Genomic DNA, 15,956 nt, shown 5'->3' with positions numbered 1-15,956 from the left:
GGCGGCTGCGTTTTTATGGAGGAAAAACGCAAAGGCGCCCGTGTGCTGTGCGATGTCAGTGCACGTTAAAGATCCACAGGTGGTCGGAATTATTCCGGAGCCCTCCACTACGGCACTCCCTTCTTCCTTTCATCTTTCATTCCCTCCATTATCCCTTCCCTTACGGCGCGGTTCAGGTGTCCAACGATATATGAGACAGATACTGCGCCATTTCCTTTCCCCCAAAACCAATTACTATTATTATTAGTATTATCCTTCTTAACGTTAATTCTTCTTCCTTGCTCGATTCTTTCAAGGCTTAGGGAAATTTGGATGGCTCTAGCCTGCAGTTTTGTAAGATTACAGCGACGGTGTCGAGTGGCACATCATAGTTATTATTCTGCGATGGTGCCCGGCATAATAATTCACGGACGAGGTCGTGAGCAAGTCATCTGCCCCGTGCCCCTTGGTGTGCAAGGGACCATATACGAAGCTTCTAACGCCATTTGAAGGGAGTGCATTTCTGCGGGAGTTCTGGGGTTATTCATGCTGGCCTCATTCGCGGGAATATGCTGCTCCTGCACTCCAAAGACGCTCGTACAAACTGGCACTGATGATAACGGTACTATTGATAGCAACACATAATCATCATCATCATCAACAACCTGACTACGCTCACTGCAGGGCGAATGCCTCTTCCCATGTCTCACCAATTAACCGTGTCCTTTGCAAGTTGCGGCCACCCTATCCCCGCAAACTTGTTAATCTCATCCGCCCACCTAACATTCTCCCTCCCCCTGCTACGCTTGCCTTCTCTTGAAATCGACTCCGCTACCCTTAAGGACCAGCAGTTATGGTTCTAGCAACACATATGCATTTTAAACAGGGAAAAGAGCTTCCGAGCCACGCGGCTGAGCTTAAATAAAAATGACAGATACATACAAAAACAGCCGAATTCGACTTCTGCAGGAAAGCATTTCTTTCAATCGACGATAAAGGCCCAAGTATTCAGCGTAGCTACCTCCATATTACCCACCTCTTACCTTCACCTTCTTATTGAGCTTGCCATTCCTCCAAGCTACCTCACCCGGATCGGAGAGATAACCTGTTCCTTTCCCACCTGTACGGCCACGTTCGCAGCGGACCTCTGCGGTGGCTCAGTGGTTATGGTGCTCGGCTGCTGACCCGGAAAAAATAGCTTGGATCCAGGCTGCGGCGGTCGTTTTAGAGGAGGTGAAATGCTCGAGTCCCTTGTACTGTGCGACGTCACGGCACGTTAAAGAACCCCAGGTGGTCGAAATTATCCGGAGCCCTCCACTACGCCGTCCTCATAGCGTGAGTCGCTTTGGGACGTTAAACTATATAAACCACAAACCATGTTTACTGCGCGCGCTCTCAACGGCGTGAGGTGCATTTTCTCATTCTTATCCAGGTGAGCTTGCACCTGGATTATGCGGTGAGGACATGAGATATATCCCAAAAATGGAAGTGGAGGGGGTGTATTTACTGCTGCCAATAGATGTCGAACCAGGCACTTATCGAAACCCTCTCTTGCAGCTCATAGCTTTCACACCACTGCAGACAAGATGCGAAACGGACTACAGAGAGCTATTTTTAATGCGAAAGCCTTACCCGCCGCGGTGGCTCAGTGGTTAGAGCGCTCGGCTACTGATCCGGGTTTCCCGGGTTCGAACCCGACCGCGGCGGCTGCGTTTTTATGGAGGAAAAACGCGAAGGCGCCCGTGTGCTGTGCAATGTCAGTGCACGTTAAAGATCCCCGGGTGGTCGAAATTATTCCGCAGCCCTCCACTACGGCACCTCTTTCTTCTTTCACTCCCTCCTTTATCCCTTCCCTTACGGCGCGGTTCAGGTGTCCAACGATATATGAGACATACTCTGCCGTTTCCTTTCCCCAAAAAACCAATTATTTAATGCGAAAGCCTTTAATGGCTCATACCTGCGGCCATTGATCTGTCCGGCGTCCGTCACATTTAGCAACTGAAGCCTTAGTTTCCTCATCAGTGTGCGCAGGATTTGCGCGTCCTCAGAAACTGTCCACCTCACCTGTCAATCAAATGATGTCATCAGCGCTGTGAATAAAAGAAAACTAGGGTCTACGCCGGGAATCGCACCAGGCCCTTTGGCGTTCGAGACGCTTCCACTCCGCCACGACGGGCGTTTTTTTTCTTTATTGCATGAAAATAGTGCCGAAAAGAAAAGTAAGCACGCTGAAAAAACGCTGTCATGTGGTTACCGCTTTACGCTACAAAACACCAGGCCACCTTACCCCTGCAAGGCCTGCCCCTCCAATACATCAAAAGGCTAATTTACAACCAAGAGCTAACCAAACCTATACTATTGAAATTATCTGCTCGCCAAGGCTGTCCGCCACGACGGGCGTCCGTTACATCCATCAACTAAAGCCTTACTTGCCTCCTCAGTATGCGCACGATTTGTGCGTCCTCAGAAACTGTCCGCCTCACCTGTCAATCAAATGACGTCATCAGCTCTGTGAATAAAAAAACCAGGGTCTAGGCCGGGAATCGAACCAGGCCCTTTGGCGTTCGATACGCTTCCACTCCGCCACGACGGCTCTTTACGGCGACAGCAAGGCTTTCAACCTTGACGCACGTAAGGTGGCAAGTGCTCCCCTAATTTTTGCAATAGACATCCATAGCACGGGTTGAATAGCGAGAATTTATTGCATCTTTCGTGATTTCACTCATTGACGCGCTTCAGCAGCACTTCCAGGTCATCGTGCAGCTCCAGAGCTTGCAGCCAAGTCTTCCACTCGAATTTGGTAGCCAGAGCAATTCTCCGCCTTGCGTTCCTGAACAGCGCGTCGCACGCAACGCCGAAAGGCAGGTCACAAAGCAACACTGCGTCCCAGCGGTATACTGCGAGCGTCGGCACGTCACGCATTGTGGCTATCAAGACGGTCGGCGCCTCGGGAGCATCGTCGTCGGGCTTCTCGATAATCGCCACCGACTCCTGCGCATAGATCACATCCTTCAACGTACGCTGTGAAGCCGCAGTCGACACCAAGGCCAGAGATCTGCCTTCCACGCAATCCAAGAGCGCCTTGCCTTTCACCTCCATAAGCTGCCTCCCGAACTGTGACAAGAAATTTCGCACGTCCTTCTGTGGGCTGCAGAAGACCATATCGTCAGCTCGGTGACGCGTAGCTGCTATGCCACGACCTAGAAGCGTCGTTTCTATGTCTTGGATACAATGCTTGCCAGTGCATCCAATCTCACCTTCATCTGTGAACCGTTGACGCAGTCCAATGGGGCGGATTTCTACGACCACATCCTTAGAATGAGGTCGGGAGGGAGTTCCGAGGCAGCACGTCAGGGACAGCGGCGTCCGCAGTTTTTTCAATTCTGATTCAAGAGCGTCCAGATGGCAGACCTCCAGCTTGTCCACAATAGCAAGGAGCCGCATTGTGGTGGACGCTTTTCGCTCTCGGCAGTCTTGAAACAAGAGAACGATCTTCCGGTAAGGATGCCATGGGTCTAGGTAGTGTTGGAAGTCACGCAGAATGAGGACGGGTACATAGCTTGTCCAAGTGAGCCCTTCAGCCAAGAAATCCATGAAGGCCTCAGGTTCCATGAGGTACACACCTTCGAAGCCGTCCCAACTCCAGCAGCAAGATGAACGCAAGACGTGGACAGGCACGGCAAGCGACTTCTGCAGGGAGCCTAGAAGGAGTTGGTCCTCGTATATACACTCACCAAGGATGAGGGCGCGTTGCGGCTTAGCGGCTTGTATTACATCGATGCACAGATTACGTTTCAGCTCCTCCGTTGCCAGTGCCACCACGCAGTCTTCGACGCGAACGCGGCTGGCAAGCTCGGACTCTCGCGTATTGAGATCGTAGAGGCCATCTGCGTCTGGCGTAGGCTGACGCGGTGCCGGTCTTAGGGACTCCAGACGCACCAGGAAATCAGTAAAATCGTCGCTCCCCGACTTCTGTGAGTCGCCCATCTCGATGACGGCAGGGCTCCTTTTCACTATGCAGCCTTGACGTTGGTGTCGGACATGCCGGTAGCCCGCTGCGTACGGCTCCTGATTACAAGTGCCGCTCCAACGGTCTTGTTCTGATGGCCCTCGTGCAGGGACGCACGACTCGCGGCTTTTGGATTGGATTGGATCTGTATGCCTTCATTGATTCAGCGTTCAGCCGATGATGATGTGTCGAGAGGTGGTAGTTGGAATAAGATAATTCCACTGCCGCGAATACGATCCTCGGAAGAGTTTTAGAAAGCGTTTTGCGAATAGTTAAAATTGAAAATTGGTTTTTGGGGAAAGGAAATGACGCAGTAGCTGTCACCTCGGCTGACGCCTGAACCGCGCCGTAAGGAAAGGGATAAAGGAGGGATTGAAATAAAGGAAGAGAGTTGCCGTAATGGAGGGTTCCGGATTAATTTCGACCACCTGGGGATTTTTAACGCGCACTCACATCGCACTGCACATGAAAGCCTTTACGTTTCGGCTAAAATGAAATTGGTTTTTGGGGAAGTAAATGGCGCAGTACCTGTCTCACATCTCGGTTGGCACCTGAAAAGCGCCGTATGAGAACGGATAAAGGAGGGACTGAAAGAAGGAAAAAGGTGCCTTAGTGGAGGGCTCCGGAATAATTTCGACGACCTGGGGATCTTTGACGTGCACTGACACCGCACAGCACACGGGCGTCTTTGCATTTCGCCTGTATCGAAACGCTGCCGCCGAGGTTGGATCGAACCCGGTTTGCCTCGATCGATGAAAAGGTGGTGGTGGTAGTGGTTTTATTAAAAAAGTAATAGTAAAAAGGAAAGAAAAGATTTTTGCTAGCCCCGGCATCTGGCATCGATACTGAAGCACCTGAGCTGGGGCAGCGGAAATAAAAAACAGCAGTCAGAATGGAGAAATGAAATGAAAGAGGTGAGGGTACAGGAATAGAGGATAGGGGGAGAAGTAATATGTACAGACTATTTACACAATAAGAAATAAAAGAAAATTGGTTTTTGGGGAAAGGAAATGGCGCAGTATGCGTCACCTCTCGGCGGACACTTGAACCGCGCCGCGCCGTAAGGGAAGGGATAAAGGAGGGACAGAGAAGAAAGAGGTGTCGTAGTGGAGGGCTCCTGAATAATTTCGGCCACCTGGGGATCTTTACCGTGCACTGTCGCACAGCACACGGGCGCCTTTTTGCATTTCGCCTCCATCGAAACGCGGCCTCAGGCCGCGGCGGCCGCGTTTCGATGGAGGCGAAACGCAAAAGGCGCTCGTGTGCTCTGCGACCTCAGTGCACTTTAAAAGATCCCCAGGTGGTCGAAATTGCTCTGAGGCCTCCACTACGGCACCTCTTTTCTCCGCCTTTCACTCCCTCCTGCGTCCCTTCCCTAAGGCCGCGGTTCGGGTGTCCACCAAAATATGTGAGACAGTTACTGCGCCATTTCTTTCCTAAAAAAACAATTTTCAAGACGAAAGTCATCATGCATTGCATTTGATAGCCGCGCAGACGCAGTACCGTTAGCCTTTTCTAGAGGCCGGAATAAAGGTTTCCGTTTACTAGTAAACGAAGATGAGTTCATTATTTAATTAAATAGGGTTCTTTATAGTCAAAGCAATAACGACCGACAAGGCGATCGTGTAAGCCATTGCATCCGTACTCGACGCGTGCCTTCTTTCCGTGCCTTCACATCTGCTATGGTATTCCGCTGTTTGTGTTCTGCAGCCAATAGCAAAGTCCCGGATTCGATCTTCGCCTGAACACATTGCACGACAAGTTACTAACACAAACCACTGCGATTAAAGCTCCTTCCACATCGCAAAAGTTCAGACGCGTAGATAAATGACGAACGCAACTATTGCACTTTCCTAACGCTTTCCTGATTAATGATCTAGGCGCGTTTTTCGCACCGGCAGCCCAACAATGAAGTTTACAAACTTCATAGCCTCGTATCCGTACGCTTCTCAACGTGGTCACGAACCAGCGTGGATTATTGTGATTCGCAAAGGGACACTGTAGCACTATTCTACATACAGCTGTCCGCTACTACCCAAACAGATGACGAGTCGCTACCACTTCAAGGATGAAGTCCTTGTTGACTATTGCCTAGTGTTAGAGCATAACATCGCGGTGCACGAAAGTGCGGCGCAAGCATTTCTTGGTCTATGTTTTGCGAACACAGCCCTTTTTAAGGCATTCCAGCCAACAACTGAAACGAGGGCTCAGAAGTTTTGACACACACGGAAAAGCACTTCTGTAAAGACATGTTCATATTTAATAATAACGTAGAAACAGTGACAAAAAAGATGCACACGGCAAATACCCTTATTCGTCATTTCAATCCTTGTTTGTTCCACCTTTCTATTCATCGTAGAAATTTATTTAGTACAACGTGGGTAAATACTCATCCTAAGTTTCTTTCTGAAGTCTGGGAGCGCGTACCGTTTACTGTAAATAAGCAGTGGACCCTTACAAAAATTTTAGTCTGTTTATAGACTGTCGATAGACTTCCGTCCTTAAAGTATATAGACTCTCTGCAGACAAACCCTACAGAACAGTCTATAGGCAACAAAAATCATATAGACAGTATATAGACAATCTATAGATTGATGGCCATACACTTTTAGTAGACTTGTCTATTGACAGTCTATAGACTATGAATAGACAAATAAATATGGATAGGAAGACAATAGAGTCTATAAGAAGTCTATCGACCATTCTTGTAAGGGGTGGATGCCCGTTCACTCTACGAGTCCACCAGGAAAGCTCATTCCGGACGATTATTTGTCAGTTGTGTTATTTTATACCCATATGATTGCGACCTACTGCACTGTTAACTTTTTTGCTAGCCCCTTTGAATTCTACAAGAGCGAATTGACGGGATAGTTGGTTCTGCATGGTTAATATACAGAGCAAGGTGCGAGACAAGGGACAGAAACAGTGAAACGCACACACAGGCGCTGGCTATCTATCAAATGAATTTTATTTTAGGAGGCTCTAACAATACGTAGTCAAAGAAGAGGGCGGTACATCAAGGAAATGCTGTGCGTTCAGCAGAATTCATAGTCATGTCAATTAATAAAAGCTGAGTTCCAACTGATGAACACGATCAAAGCGATAAAAGCAGCGAGATGTGAAGGGCCGTCACGCAAACAACAAAACACTAGCGAAATCGGCATCTAGTGATTAAAAGTGCCAAAAGGGGCCATAAAAATTAAAAACAAAGCGTTAGTGATAAACACGTGACCGCACTAAACGCTTGATTATCCGCGCACTGGAATTAAGATTTTTGGATCCACAGCCTTTGAATTCATATATCACAGTTGGAAAACATAACTGAGCATTGTTCCGGGTGCAGTGGTCAGCACGTCTGTCGCTCGAAAAGCCACTTTTTGGCCGCTTGCAAGAGAGCCTATCGATAACGACTGGTTTGATATCTTGCACCTGAGCATGAGCCGCTGCGCTGAAGACTGCCTTCTGCTTTATCGCCGCGCTGGTCCGCAGTCGCGATCGCAGGTGAAGGCGCTGCAGACCGCGGAACCAAAGCCGGCATAAATCTCTTAAAATTTTGTCTGCAGCGCCAGCAGAGACATTATCTCGACTTCGGTTCCACGAACTGCAGCGCCTTCACCGACAATCGTTTGCGATCGCGGCTGGGGTACAGATTGGCAACAAAGATGGGGGCATTGTTATCAGTGTGGTGACGCATGCTCAGATGCAGGTTTTCAAACCAGGCGTTATCACTAGCCGTCGCTGGCCTATCGAGAGCTCTAGACAGACGTGCTGACGCCTGCACTAGATACTGAGATTGAAACATTTTACTTGTTCGTGAACGATTCCCCGAATGTTGCTGTTAAATCTTTTCCCGTCCAATCTTTCAGAATCAGATCACGTCAAGGTTGCACAACGTCCGCTACCTTCAAGTAACTGCGTATGTGCAACCAGCAGTCATGGTTCAACGTGTCCAGTTGTATGCAACTATTTGGCACAGAAGACGAAAAATCCGGTACCTGGCACACAACGCGGTGTCTGACGACTCCAGCTAGAATCATGTACTCGTCAAAGCCCGTGAGGCAAGGAAGCGTCAGGGCGAGTCTGATCATCGCCCTGGCTTCCATTTCTTCCACACCTGCTCGACTCCCAACGACCTCGACGAGCTTCGGGTGATGGGAGACAAGCTCCACGGAACGCGCGCAGTACGCTCCGTGATCGCCCATCACGAAGCGCGCGGCTCGATTAACGAGGCTGGCGTTGCGCCTGGTTATGTCCTGCACAGTTGCCATCCCGTCGTTGGGCGGTCCCATGTCGTCAAGCTTCAGGTGGAGGAGGGTGTAATTCTCCTCGAATGTCGGCAAGAGGTAGGACAGAAAGAGCTTGCAGAATGCGCCTTCAACCGTGCTGAGGACAAATTTCTGCAGGCATCGGCTTTGCACAATGGCGTCGGCCAGCATTTGACAGTCTGTGTAGTGCAAACGCGGCAGTTCTAGCACCATCGTTCTGATGCTGACGTGCGCTGACAGTGCTGCAACCAAACCACTCACGGAGCGGCAACGTTTCTGATCTATTTCCTCGTACGGTGTCTCAAGGTCACCGGGGAGATATAGCTCGACGTTCTTGAGCACGGAGGAGCCCTCTATGTAAGCGGTCAATGCAGAAAAGATTATCTCCGAGTAATCATCGCAGTGCACGGACAGGGACGTGACGTGGGTGCACGTAGACAGTGCTTGGAATGCTGCGCTGAAGTCCTCAGCTTGGAAGAGGTGCTTAGTACAGAGCGTCAGGATGGTCACTTCGGGACATGTCGAAATCGTCGGCACATTGGTGAGGCCCAGGTGGTGGTTCTGGATGAACACCTTTTGTTGTAGGCCGTACGTTTGTATCATTGGACATATTTCACTAAGATGCCGGTCGTCCGCAAGATACCGCACAGTAACGGTTTGTAGAGATGGGTTGCTTGCGACAACCTGGAAGAAAACACGGCACTCGTCTGGCGTAAGCCAGTGCAGGTCAAGGGTCAGGTTCACTATGACGTAGTTCGACGACAGCGCCTCGAGCCAGGGGAGGATTCGGCTCGAGCAAATCATCTCCGCAAAGCACTCAGCGCGAAGTGCCGTCAGCGTCGTATCGCCGCAAAACTCCATACGTGGCAAGCTTAGAGTACGCAGGCTTCTGTTCTCGGCAACCACTTCAGAGAAGAGCTCGAAATCTATTTCATCCTCTGCGCTCCAATCAGCGATCAGCTCTTCCAACGTGGTCATGTTGCAGATTGCTCGAATTACTGTCTCAAGCCCGGGTCGGCTGCTTAAGGGAGGCGCTCGCAGAGTAAGCTTCCTTAGTGTCGCGTTTTCCTTGGCCAAGTATCTGGCGAACAGTTCCGAAGATGGGGCAGAAGCACACGCAAAGACGCAGGCTCCCACAGCAAGTTGTGTGACGGTGTTATTCTGGACCAAAGCCGCGATCAGCTGTGTGACTAAATGCGCGCTCATCTCCAAATCGGCCACGTCCAGGGTCGTGAGCGCGATTCCGTCTTGTTCCAGCAGGTCAAGAGGAAGCGTCGCTTGGACTTCTAAAGGGCAGTAACCTTCTAGGAACACGAGCTCCTCAACGAAGTCCACAGACCTAACCAGGTCACCGAGACGCTGAATGATGTCCGGTTTGTCACACGGGACTCCAGATATGCGTAGCCTTTTCAGACTGCGCATAATCGCCAGGGCTTCGAGCAGGGACTCGGCGTTCGCAATGCTGTAGTTTACCTCTACAGCCACGATGCAACTGTGCACCGTGAACAGATGGCGCAGGAGTTCCACTGCATGGCATGGCGAGTCGTCGTCTGCACTGGAGCACGTGCACACGCGACGAGCTTCGGGAACCATAACAATGCTCACTTCCCCAAGATTGTCGCGCTCGTCCTCCATCAGGTATAGGCCTGCATGCCACAGGATGTTGTTGAAGGCTGTCAGGTGCTGAAGCAGGTTACAAATCCGGTTCCTGTTTCGTGCGCATGGGATTCCAAGTACGCGGCTGGGTGTGTCGCTGGCCATCGAGGGTCCAGCTCCGGGAGCGTCCCGAGAGCTCGCCATGACGCAGGTCAGTACGCAGAGTACGTAGCCTTCGGTTGCTCGGTTTTTTAGGTCCTTTCGACCTGCGCAAATGCAGGCATTGCGTTATAATGGGTACACAACCTGCCGACATGTTTTAAACTTGAAAATTATCTAGCCACTCTGCGACACAAACAGTCGTTCAGCTCTGCTTCTTTGTTCATCATCATCATAAGGCTGAACAACGCCCACTTCAAAACAAAGGCCCCCTCCCTTATCTATTCAATTAACCACGCCTCTTGCTAGCCGCGGCCTTATTCCCTCGAACAAATTAAGCAGTGAAACGACGAAGCAGAGAAAACACGAGGCATACATTGCGGCTAGAACTAACAACTGCTTTATTGAAACAACTACGTCTCCCAAGAAATCCAGACGAGCATGCGCACCACAACAACAATATAACACACAACCATACATGGCAAATTTATTTTTGAAAGGCAATTTAATCACAGTGCTAATTACTTACCTAGAAATCTAAGTAACTAAATTGCACTACAAACTACTGCTCTCAAAAAGTAAAGACATTACATTACAATTACTTCCCAGACAGTAATGAAAATTACTTTTTAAACTACTTTTTTAGTTTCAGCACATAAAATGTTGCGCATTTGTCATAACTACAAAACTATCATATATCTTTGTTTGCACCGCATCTATGCATCATAGTGGGCACCGGAAATTTTGCCCCTCTTTCAATTAAGGTAGCCTTAGTCCATTGAACAGCCGCTTTACTGATGTAGATGAGGTCAACTGAATCGCAAAATTTAATTGCTCGCATCCCTCTCGAATCAGATCAATCGTTCAATGCGCAGTATGGTCCCAACCTCTTGATTCCGAAGAATTTGTCGTACACGTAAGCAGCGGGAGTGCATCACCTGCCTGTTGACGCTCGTGGTCGCGGAAATGCACAAGAGTGCAGACAAGCTGCCATTTCTGCTGTTAAATCGACTTGTTCTGGAGGTACGTTGGCTGCCGTCCAGAAAGTAGTTTTCCCTAGAACTCACAATTAATTTTGTTAGACGTCATTTGAGACTTGTCAGTGGGGCGACACGACAATATATGTGCAGCAGTCTAGAGGGAACAACTCGCATCAAGCAATCGCAGCGCGTATGTGGGAAGGCGGAATACAGCATGTCATGGAACACTCCTGGTGGCCCTGCCCGCACGCAGTGCTGGAAGATGCGTAGCAGTCCTACTAAGTAGACACCAAGGCGGTGTCGATGTGCGCATGCACATCGCTTTTTGTCCGCGTGCGCCGCTTTGCTGGAGTGCTGGCTATAGCTGGCCGCGTGTTTTTCTTGCTTTGTAGACACTCAATCCCGCAAACGCGAGGCCAGAGTATAAGGAGGAACACGGATTCATTACTCAGCAAAAGTAATTTCTCTAGTAATTAATTACTTTTGCATGAAATTACTGCTCCAAAATAATTCATCGCATTACTAAATTACCAGCCCAGAAAAGAAATGAATTCATTAGAAATTACCGAGAAAATTAATTTAACACTGTAATTTCAGTACAGTAATTCAACTACTCCCATGTCTGCACACAACCAATGATGGTTGGCAGGTTATCGAGGCGCTAGCGCCGGTGCGAAAGGAAACTTAGTTCCTTCTGCGTAAAAGAGATTGACGTGCTGATCTCATTATCGCCTTGCATGCCGATGTGATAAGATTCGAGAATTTCGAGCTCCACCTTGCCCCTACCTATAAGAAACAGCGGACAGCAGCCGCAATTCCGGCAGTGAAGAGCCAGGTTTGATCCGTCAGGGGGGTTCAAAGAGTTGTGGTGATCTAGCAAAATATTAGTGATACACCCGCCTATTTGGCAAGTATGAACTTTTTCACAAGTCGGGGAAATTTTGTACACCACACGTGTCGCACATTTAATGTAACCGTTTTCGTGCTGCGTCGTACACAGGTGGTCTGTTTCTGCCACGCGCAACACGTGATCAAAGGCTTGAAAGTCTGCATGGCGCAGAAAAGGCGACGTTAACGGCTTGCCTCATATCAACTTTTTTTGATGTCGTGGGAAGCCCTATGCATATACGGCATCACCTCAGAGTTGTTTCCGTTCATCTCCTGTTGTGTCAGCCATTTTCACAACTCTGCTCTTTTACAGCAAAGTTTCTGTCACCGCGTTCAAAAGTGATTTTGGAAAACCGGCTTATACCCGCCGCGGTGGCTCAGTGGTTAGGGCGCTCGACTACTGATCCGGAGTTCCCGGGTTCGAACCCGACCGCGGCGGCTGCGTTTTTATGGAGGAAAAACGCTAAGGCGCCCGTGTGCTGTGCGATGTCAGTGCATGTTAAAGATCCCCAGGTGGTCGAAATTATTCCGGAGCCTTCCACTACGGCACCTCTTCTTCCTTTCTTCTTTCACTCCCTCCTTTATCCCTTCCCTTACGGCGCGGTTCAGGTGTCCAACGATATTTGAGACACATACTGAGCCATTTCCTTTCCCCCCAAAAAAACAATTATAAAACCGGCTTATTACAAACGCTAAACCTGATTATCAAAACCTGACTTTATGTTGTTGCTTCATCATGAACTAATCACGCGCGCAGCCTGTACACTTTTCTTATTGTGTAAATAGTTTGTGTATATTGCCTCTCCCCCCTATCCTCTATTAAAATCCCCTCACCTCTTTAATTTCGTTTCTTCGTGCTGCCTGCTATCCTTTATTTCCGCTGCCCCAGGTCAGGTGCTTCAGTATCGACGATGGCAGATGCCGGGGCTAGCAGAAATCTTTTCCTTCCTTTTTATCATTATTTTAATAAACCACCACTACTACTACTTTAAGTTGTGGTGGCAACTCTTTTGCAATGCATTGCGAAATGTTCATAGTAATCACTGTTTTGAAGACTTCAGAATGAGCAGACTAAAAAGGCAAAAACGCCTTCTTACTTCTAGGTAAAAAGCACCAACCATATCCGTGAAAAGAAAAATTGGTTGAAGTTCTAAAAATCATATGAGTGGCTTCTGGGCTGTTCATGGGTAAAGCAAAATGTGCGGGAAGAGAGGCAGATGTGGCCCTCCTGTGCTTCGCGGAATCGCCTACAGGCTGCGTAGCCATCGCTATGCACACCGAACACGGCAGTGTCGGAATCTATCTCTGAGAAGATGCCTTTAATAGCTATCGCTGAGAAATGTAAACAGAACACTGTAAGCAGTGCACGAACCGGCCACGTGTGGGCTTCGGATCAGTAGGCTACATTTCGCTAAAGGTATAATAATAATAATTGGTTTTTGGGAAAATGTAATGGCGCAGTATCTGTATCTTTGGACACCTGAAACGCACCGTAAGGGAAGGGATAAAGGAGGGAGTGAAAGAAAGGAAGAATAGGTGCCGTAGTGGAGGGCTCCGGAATAATTTCGACCACCTGGGGATCTTTAACGTGCACTGACATCGCACAGCACACGGGCGCCTTAGCGTTTTTTCTCCATAAAAACGCAGCCGCCGCGGTCGGGTTCGAACCCGGGAACTCCGGATCAGTAGTCGAGCGCCCTAACCACTGAGCCACCGCGGCGGGGTAACTAAAGGTATGGAAACACGCAATGTGAACACGCAATTTGCCACGGCACAGCAATTAAGTATGCCGACAAATGAGAGGACGGCGACCCTCCCCCACCGCTAAGAACAAGTGTGCAGACAAGTCATGATTACTAAAATTAAGTCCGAAGTTCCAGTTTGTCTAAATTCAGGGGCCAAGCGTTATGCCAAATATAAGAGGAGCTGCTGTGCTAACGTGTGGATAACTATCATTGTGGGTGGCACAGCACTAAACAGAAGAAACACAAATATGGCTGCGGTCTATGCGGTTCAACGTCCCAAACCAACTCAGGCTATGAGGGAAGCCGTAGTGGGAGGGCGCCGGATCATTTCAATGCCCTGGAGTTCTTAAATGTGCCCTGATATCGCGCAGTACACGGGTCTCCAGCATTTCGCGTTCATTACAAAATTCAGAGGGCACTTTGTTCACCTAAAGTGCGGTGAGGCGAAAGCCTTTAGCGCGGTGTTGATGCTTGTGTCACTGATGTGTGGTGATGATGACTACTGTAAAGAGTGTTTAGACGGCATCCATTCCAGATCCAGATCAGCGTTCAGGAGGCGTCTGGCAAGACTGCCTGGAGAGCGCTCCTCTCGAGCGATAGTGGCGCCACTCAGTGACGTCACACGATCATCAGCCTCACGGCTTTGTCATTTCCTTTGCGATGCCACCAGACTTATCTCGATTGATCATTGATCGCAGATGCGCGCAAGTAGTAGTAGTAAGTGGTTTTTTTTTATTAGAATAATAATAACAAGGAAGGAAAAGATTTTTGCTAGCCCCGGCATCTGCCATCGATACTGAAGCACCTGAGCTGGGGCAGCAGAAATAAAGGATAGCAGGCAGAATAGATGAATTAAATGAAAAGTGAACGACAGGAAGAGAGGATAATAATAATAATAATAATAATAATAATAATAATAATAATATGCGAGAGTGGCAGATCGGGCTAGTTGGTAATTTTCCATAATGCGATACAGCGCTGTGGTGTCTTGTCTCGCTTCGTCCCCGTCTTTATTCGCGCTGTATCGCATTATGGATAATAATAATAATTGGTTTTTTGGGGAAAGGAAATGGCGCAGTATCTGTCTCATATCTTTGGACATAATAATAATAATTGGTTTTTTGGGGGAAAGGAAATGGCGCAGTATCTGTCTCATATATCTTTGGACACCTGAACCGCGCCGTAAGGGAAGGGATAAAGGAGGGAGTGAAAGAAGGAAGGAAGAAAGGGGTGCCGTAGTGGAGGGCTCCGGAATAATTTCGACCACCTGGGGATCTTTAACGTGCACTGACATCGCACAGCACACGGGCGCCTTAGCGTTTTTCCTCCATAAAAACGCAGGGGAGAGGTAATATACACAAACTATTTACACAATAAGAAGCGTGTTAGATTGTGCGCGTGATTAGTTCATGATGGAGCAATAAAAACACGCGCACAGCACTATGTTGACTACCACTGGAGTGGGGTGTCCAGTTGTTAATCGTCAAATGTTAATCGTCAAATCGGAGCGTTCTGCCTCCACATTGGAGGACGCTTAAGATTGAGATACGACAGCCTGTTGCAGCGTTGCCAAGGGGTCCACGGAACACCACCGCCCGCTCGGCGCGACGCCTTGCCAGTTGGGCAATTTAAGGAAAAGAAATGACGCCTGTCTCGCATATCTCGGTGAACACCCGAACCGCGTTTGATTCACAGTTATAGAGTGACAGATTTCGCGGACGGACGGACGGACGATGAGCCATTGAAGGCTTTCGCCTTAAAATGCAACCGTCGCTGCCGGGATCAGGAACCACGGCGGCGGCGATAAACCCTGAAGAAGGATGCATAACTGGGCAAGTTGGTGATAATAGCTCACTATGGGCGGTGCAGCTCGAAACGGATGAAACAAAAAAGTAGAAGACGACACAGACGGGTGCTGGTCTGCGCCGTCTTCTTTTTCATTTCGTCTGTTTCGCGCTGTACCGCCCACAGTGAGCTATTATCACCAACTCTCCCAGCTATCCAGCCTTCTAAGGTGTATTTTCATTGTATAGGTATATAACAGGGACGAGAAATGGCGGAAGCATTGGGCTACTGTGTTTAGCACGACCGTTGTAGTCCTGGACGAAGGGCAAAGAAGGGGCGCACTAACCTTGTCGTTCTTTCAGTTCTTTTCCAGCAGTATATGCGGCCCTGGTACCCTGCCTCTTGCTGTGTGTAAGCAGGTCCTTCTTGCCTCGGCCTCCTGCAGCGAAAGACCACCGGCACCGGGACTGGCGTCGAACACACCGAACACTGTAAAACCTCAGCCACAGCGCACCGCCACTGCAATGAATGCCCACCTGTCACGGCCAGC

The 15,956-nt window shown here is 49.1% G+C and overlaps 1 protein-coding gene across 1 annotated transcript; it reads right to left on the bottom strand.

Annotated features, from left to right (window-relative positions):
- Positions 1–7,818: 7,818 nt before the first annotated feature.
- LOC144100050 (uncharacterized) lies at positions 7,819–15,956 on the bottom strand. Its single transcript, XM_077633099.1, has 2 exons — positions 15,753–15,956; positions 7,819–10,115 (listed from the first exon to the last, which is right to left on the bottom strand). Exon 2 carries the CDS (start codon positions 10,051–10,053, stop codon positions 7,867–7,869), a length of 2,187 nt encoding a protein of 728 aa, XP_077489225.1. The 5' UTR covers positions 10,054–10,115; positions 15,753–15,956; the 3' UTR covers positions 7,819–7,866.

This window comes from Amblyomma americanum, chromosome 8 (genome assembly GCF_052857255.1).
Source record: "Amblyomma americanum isolate KBUSLIRL-KWMA chromosome 8, ASM5285725v1, whole genome shotgun sequence".
Classification (NCBI taxonomy): Eukaryota; Metazoa; Arthropoda; class Arachnida; order Ixodida; family Ixodidae; genus Amblyomma; species Amblyomma americanum.
The sequence above is the reverse complement of the archived record's forward strand: the minus strand, read 5'-3'. Positions and strand labels throughout refer to the sequence as shown.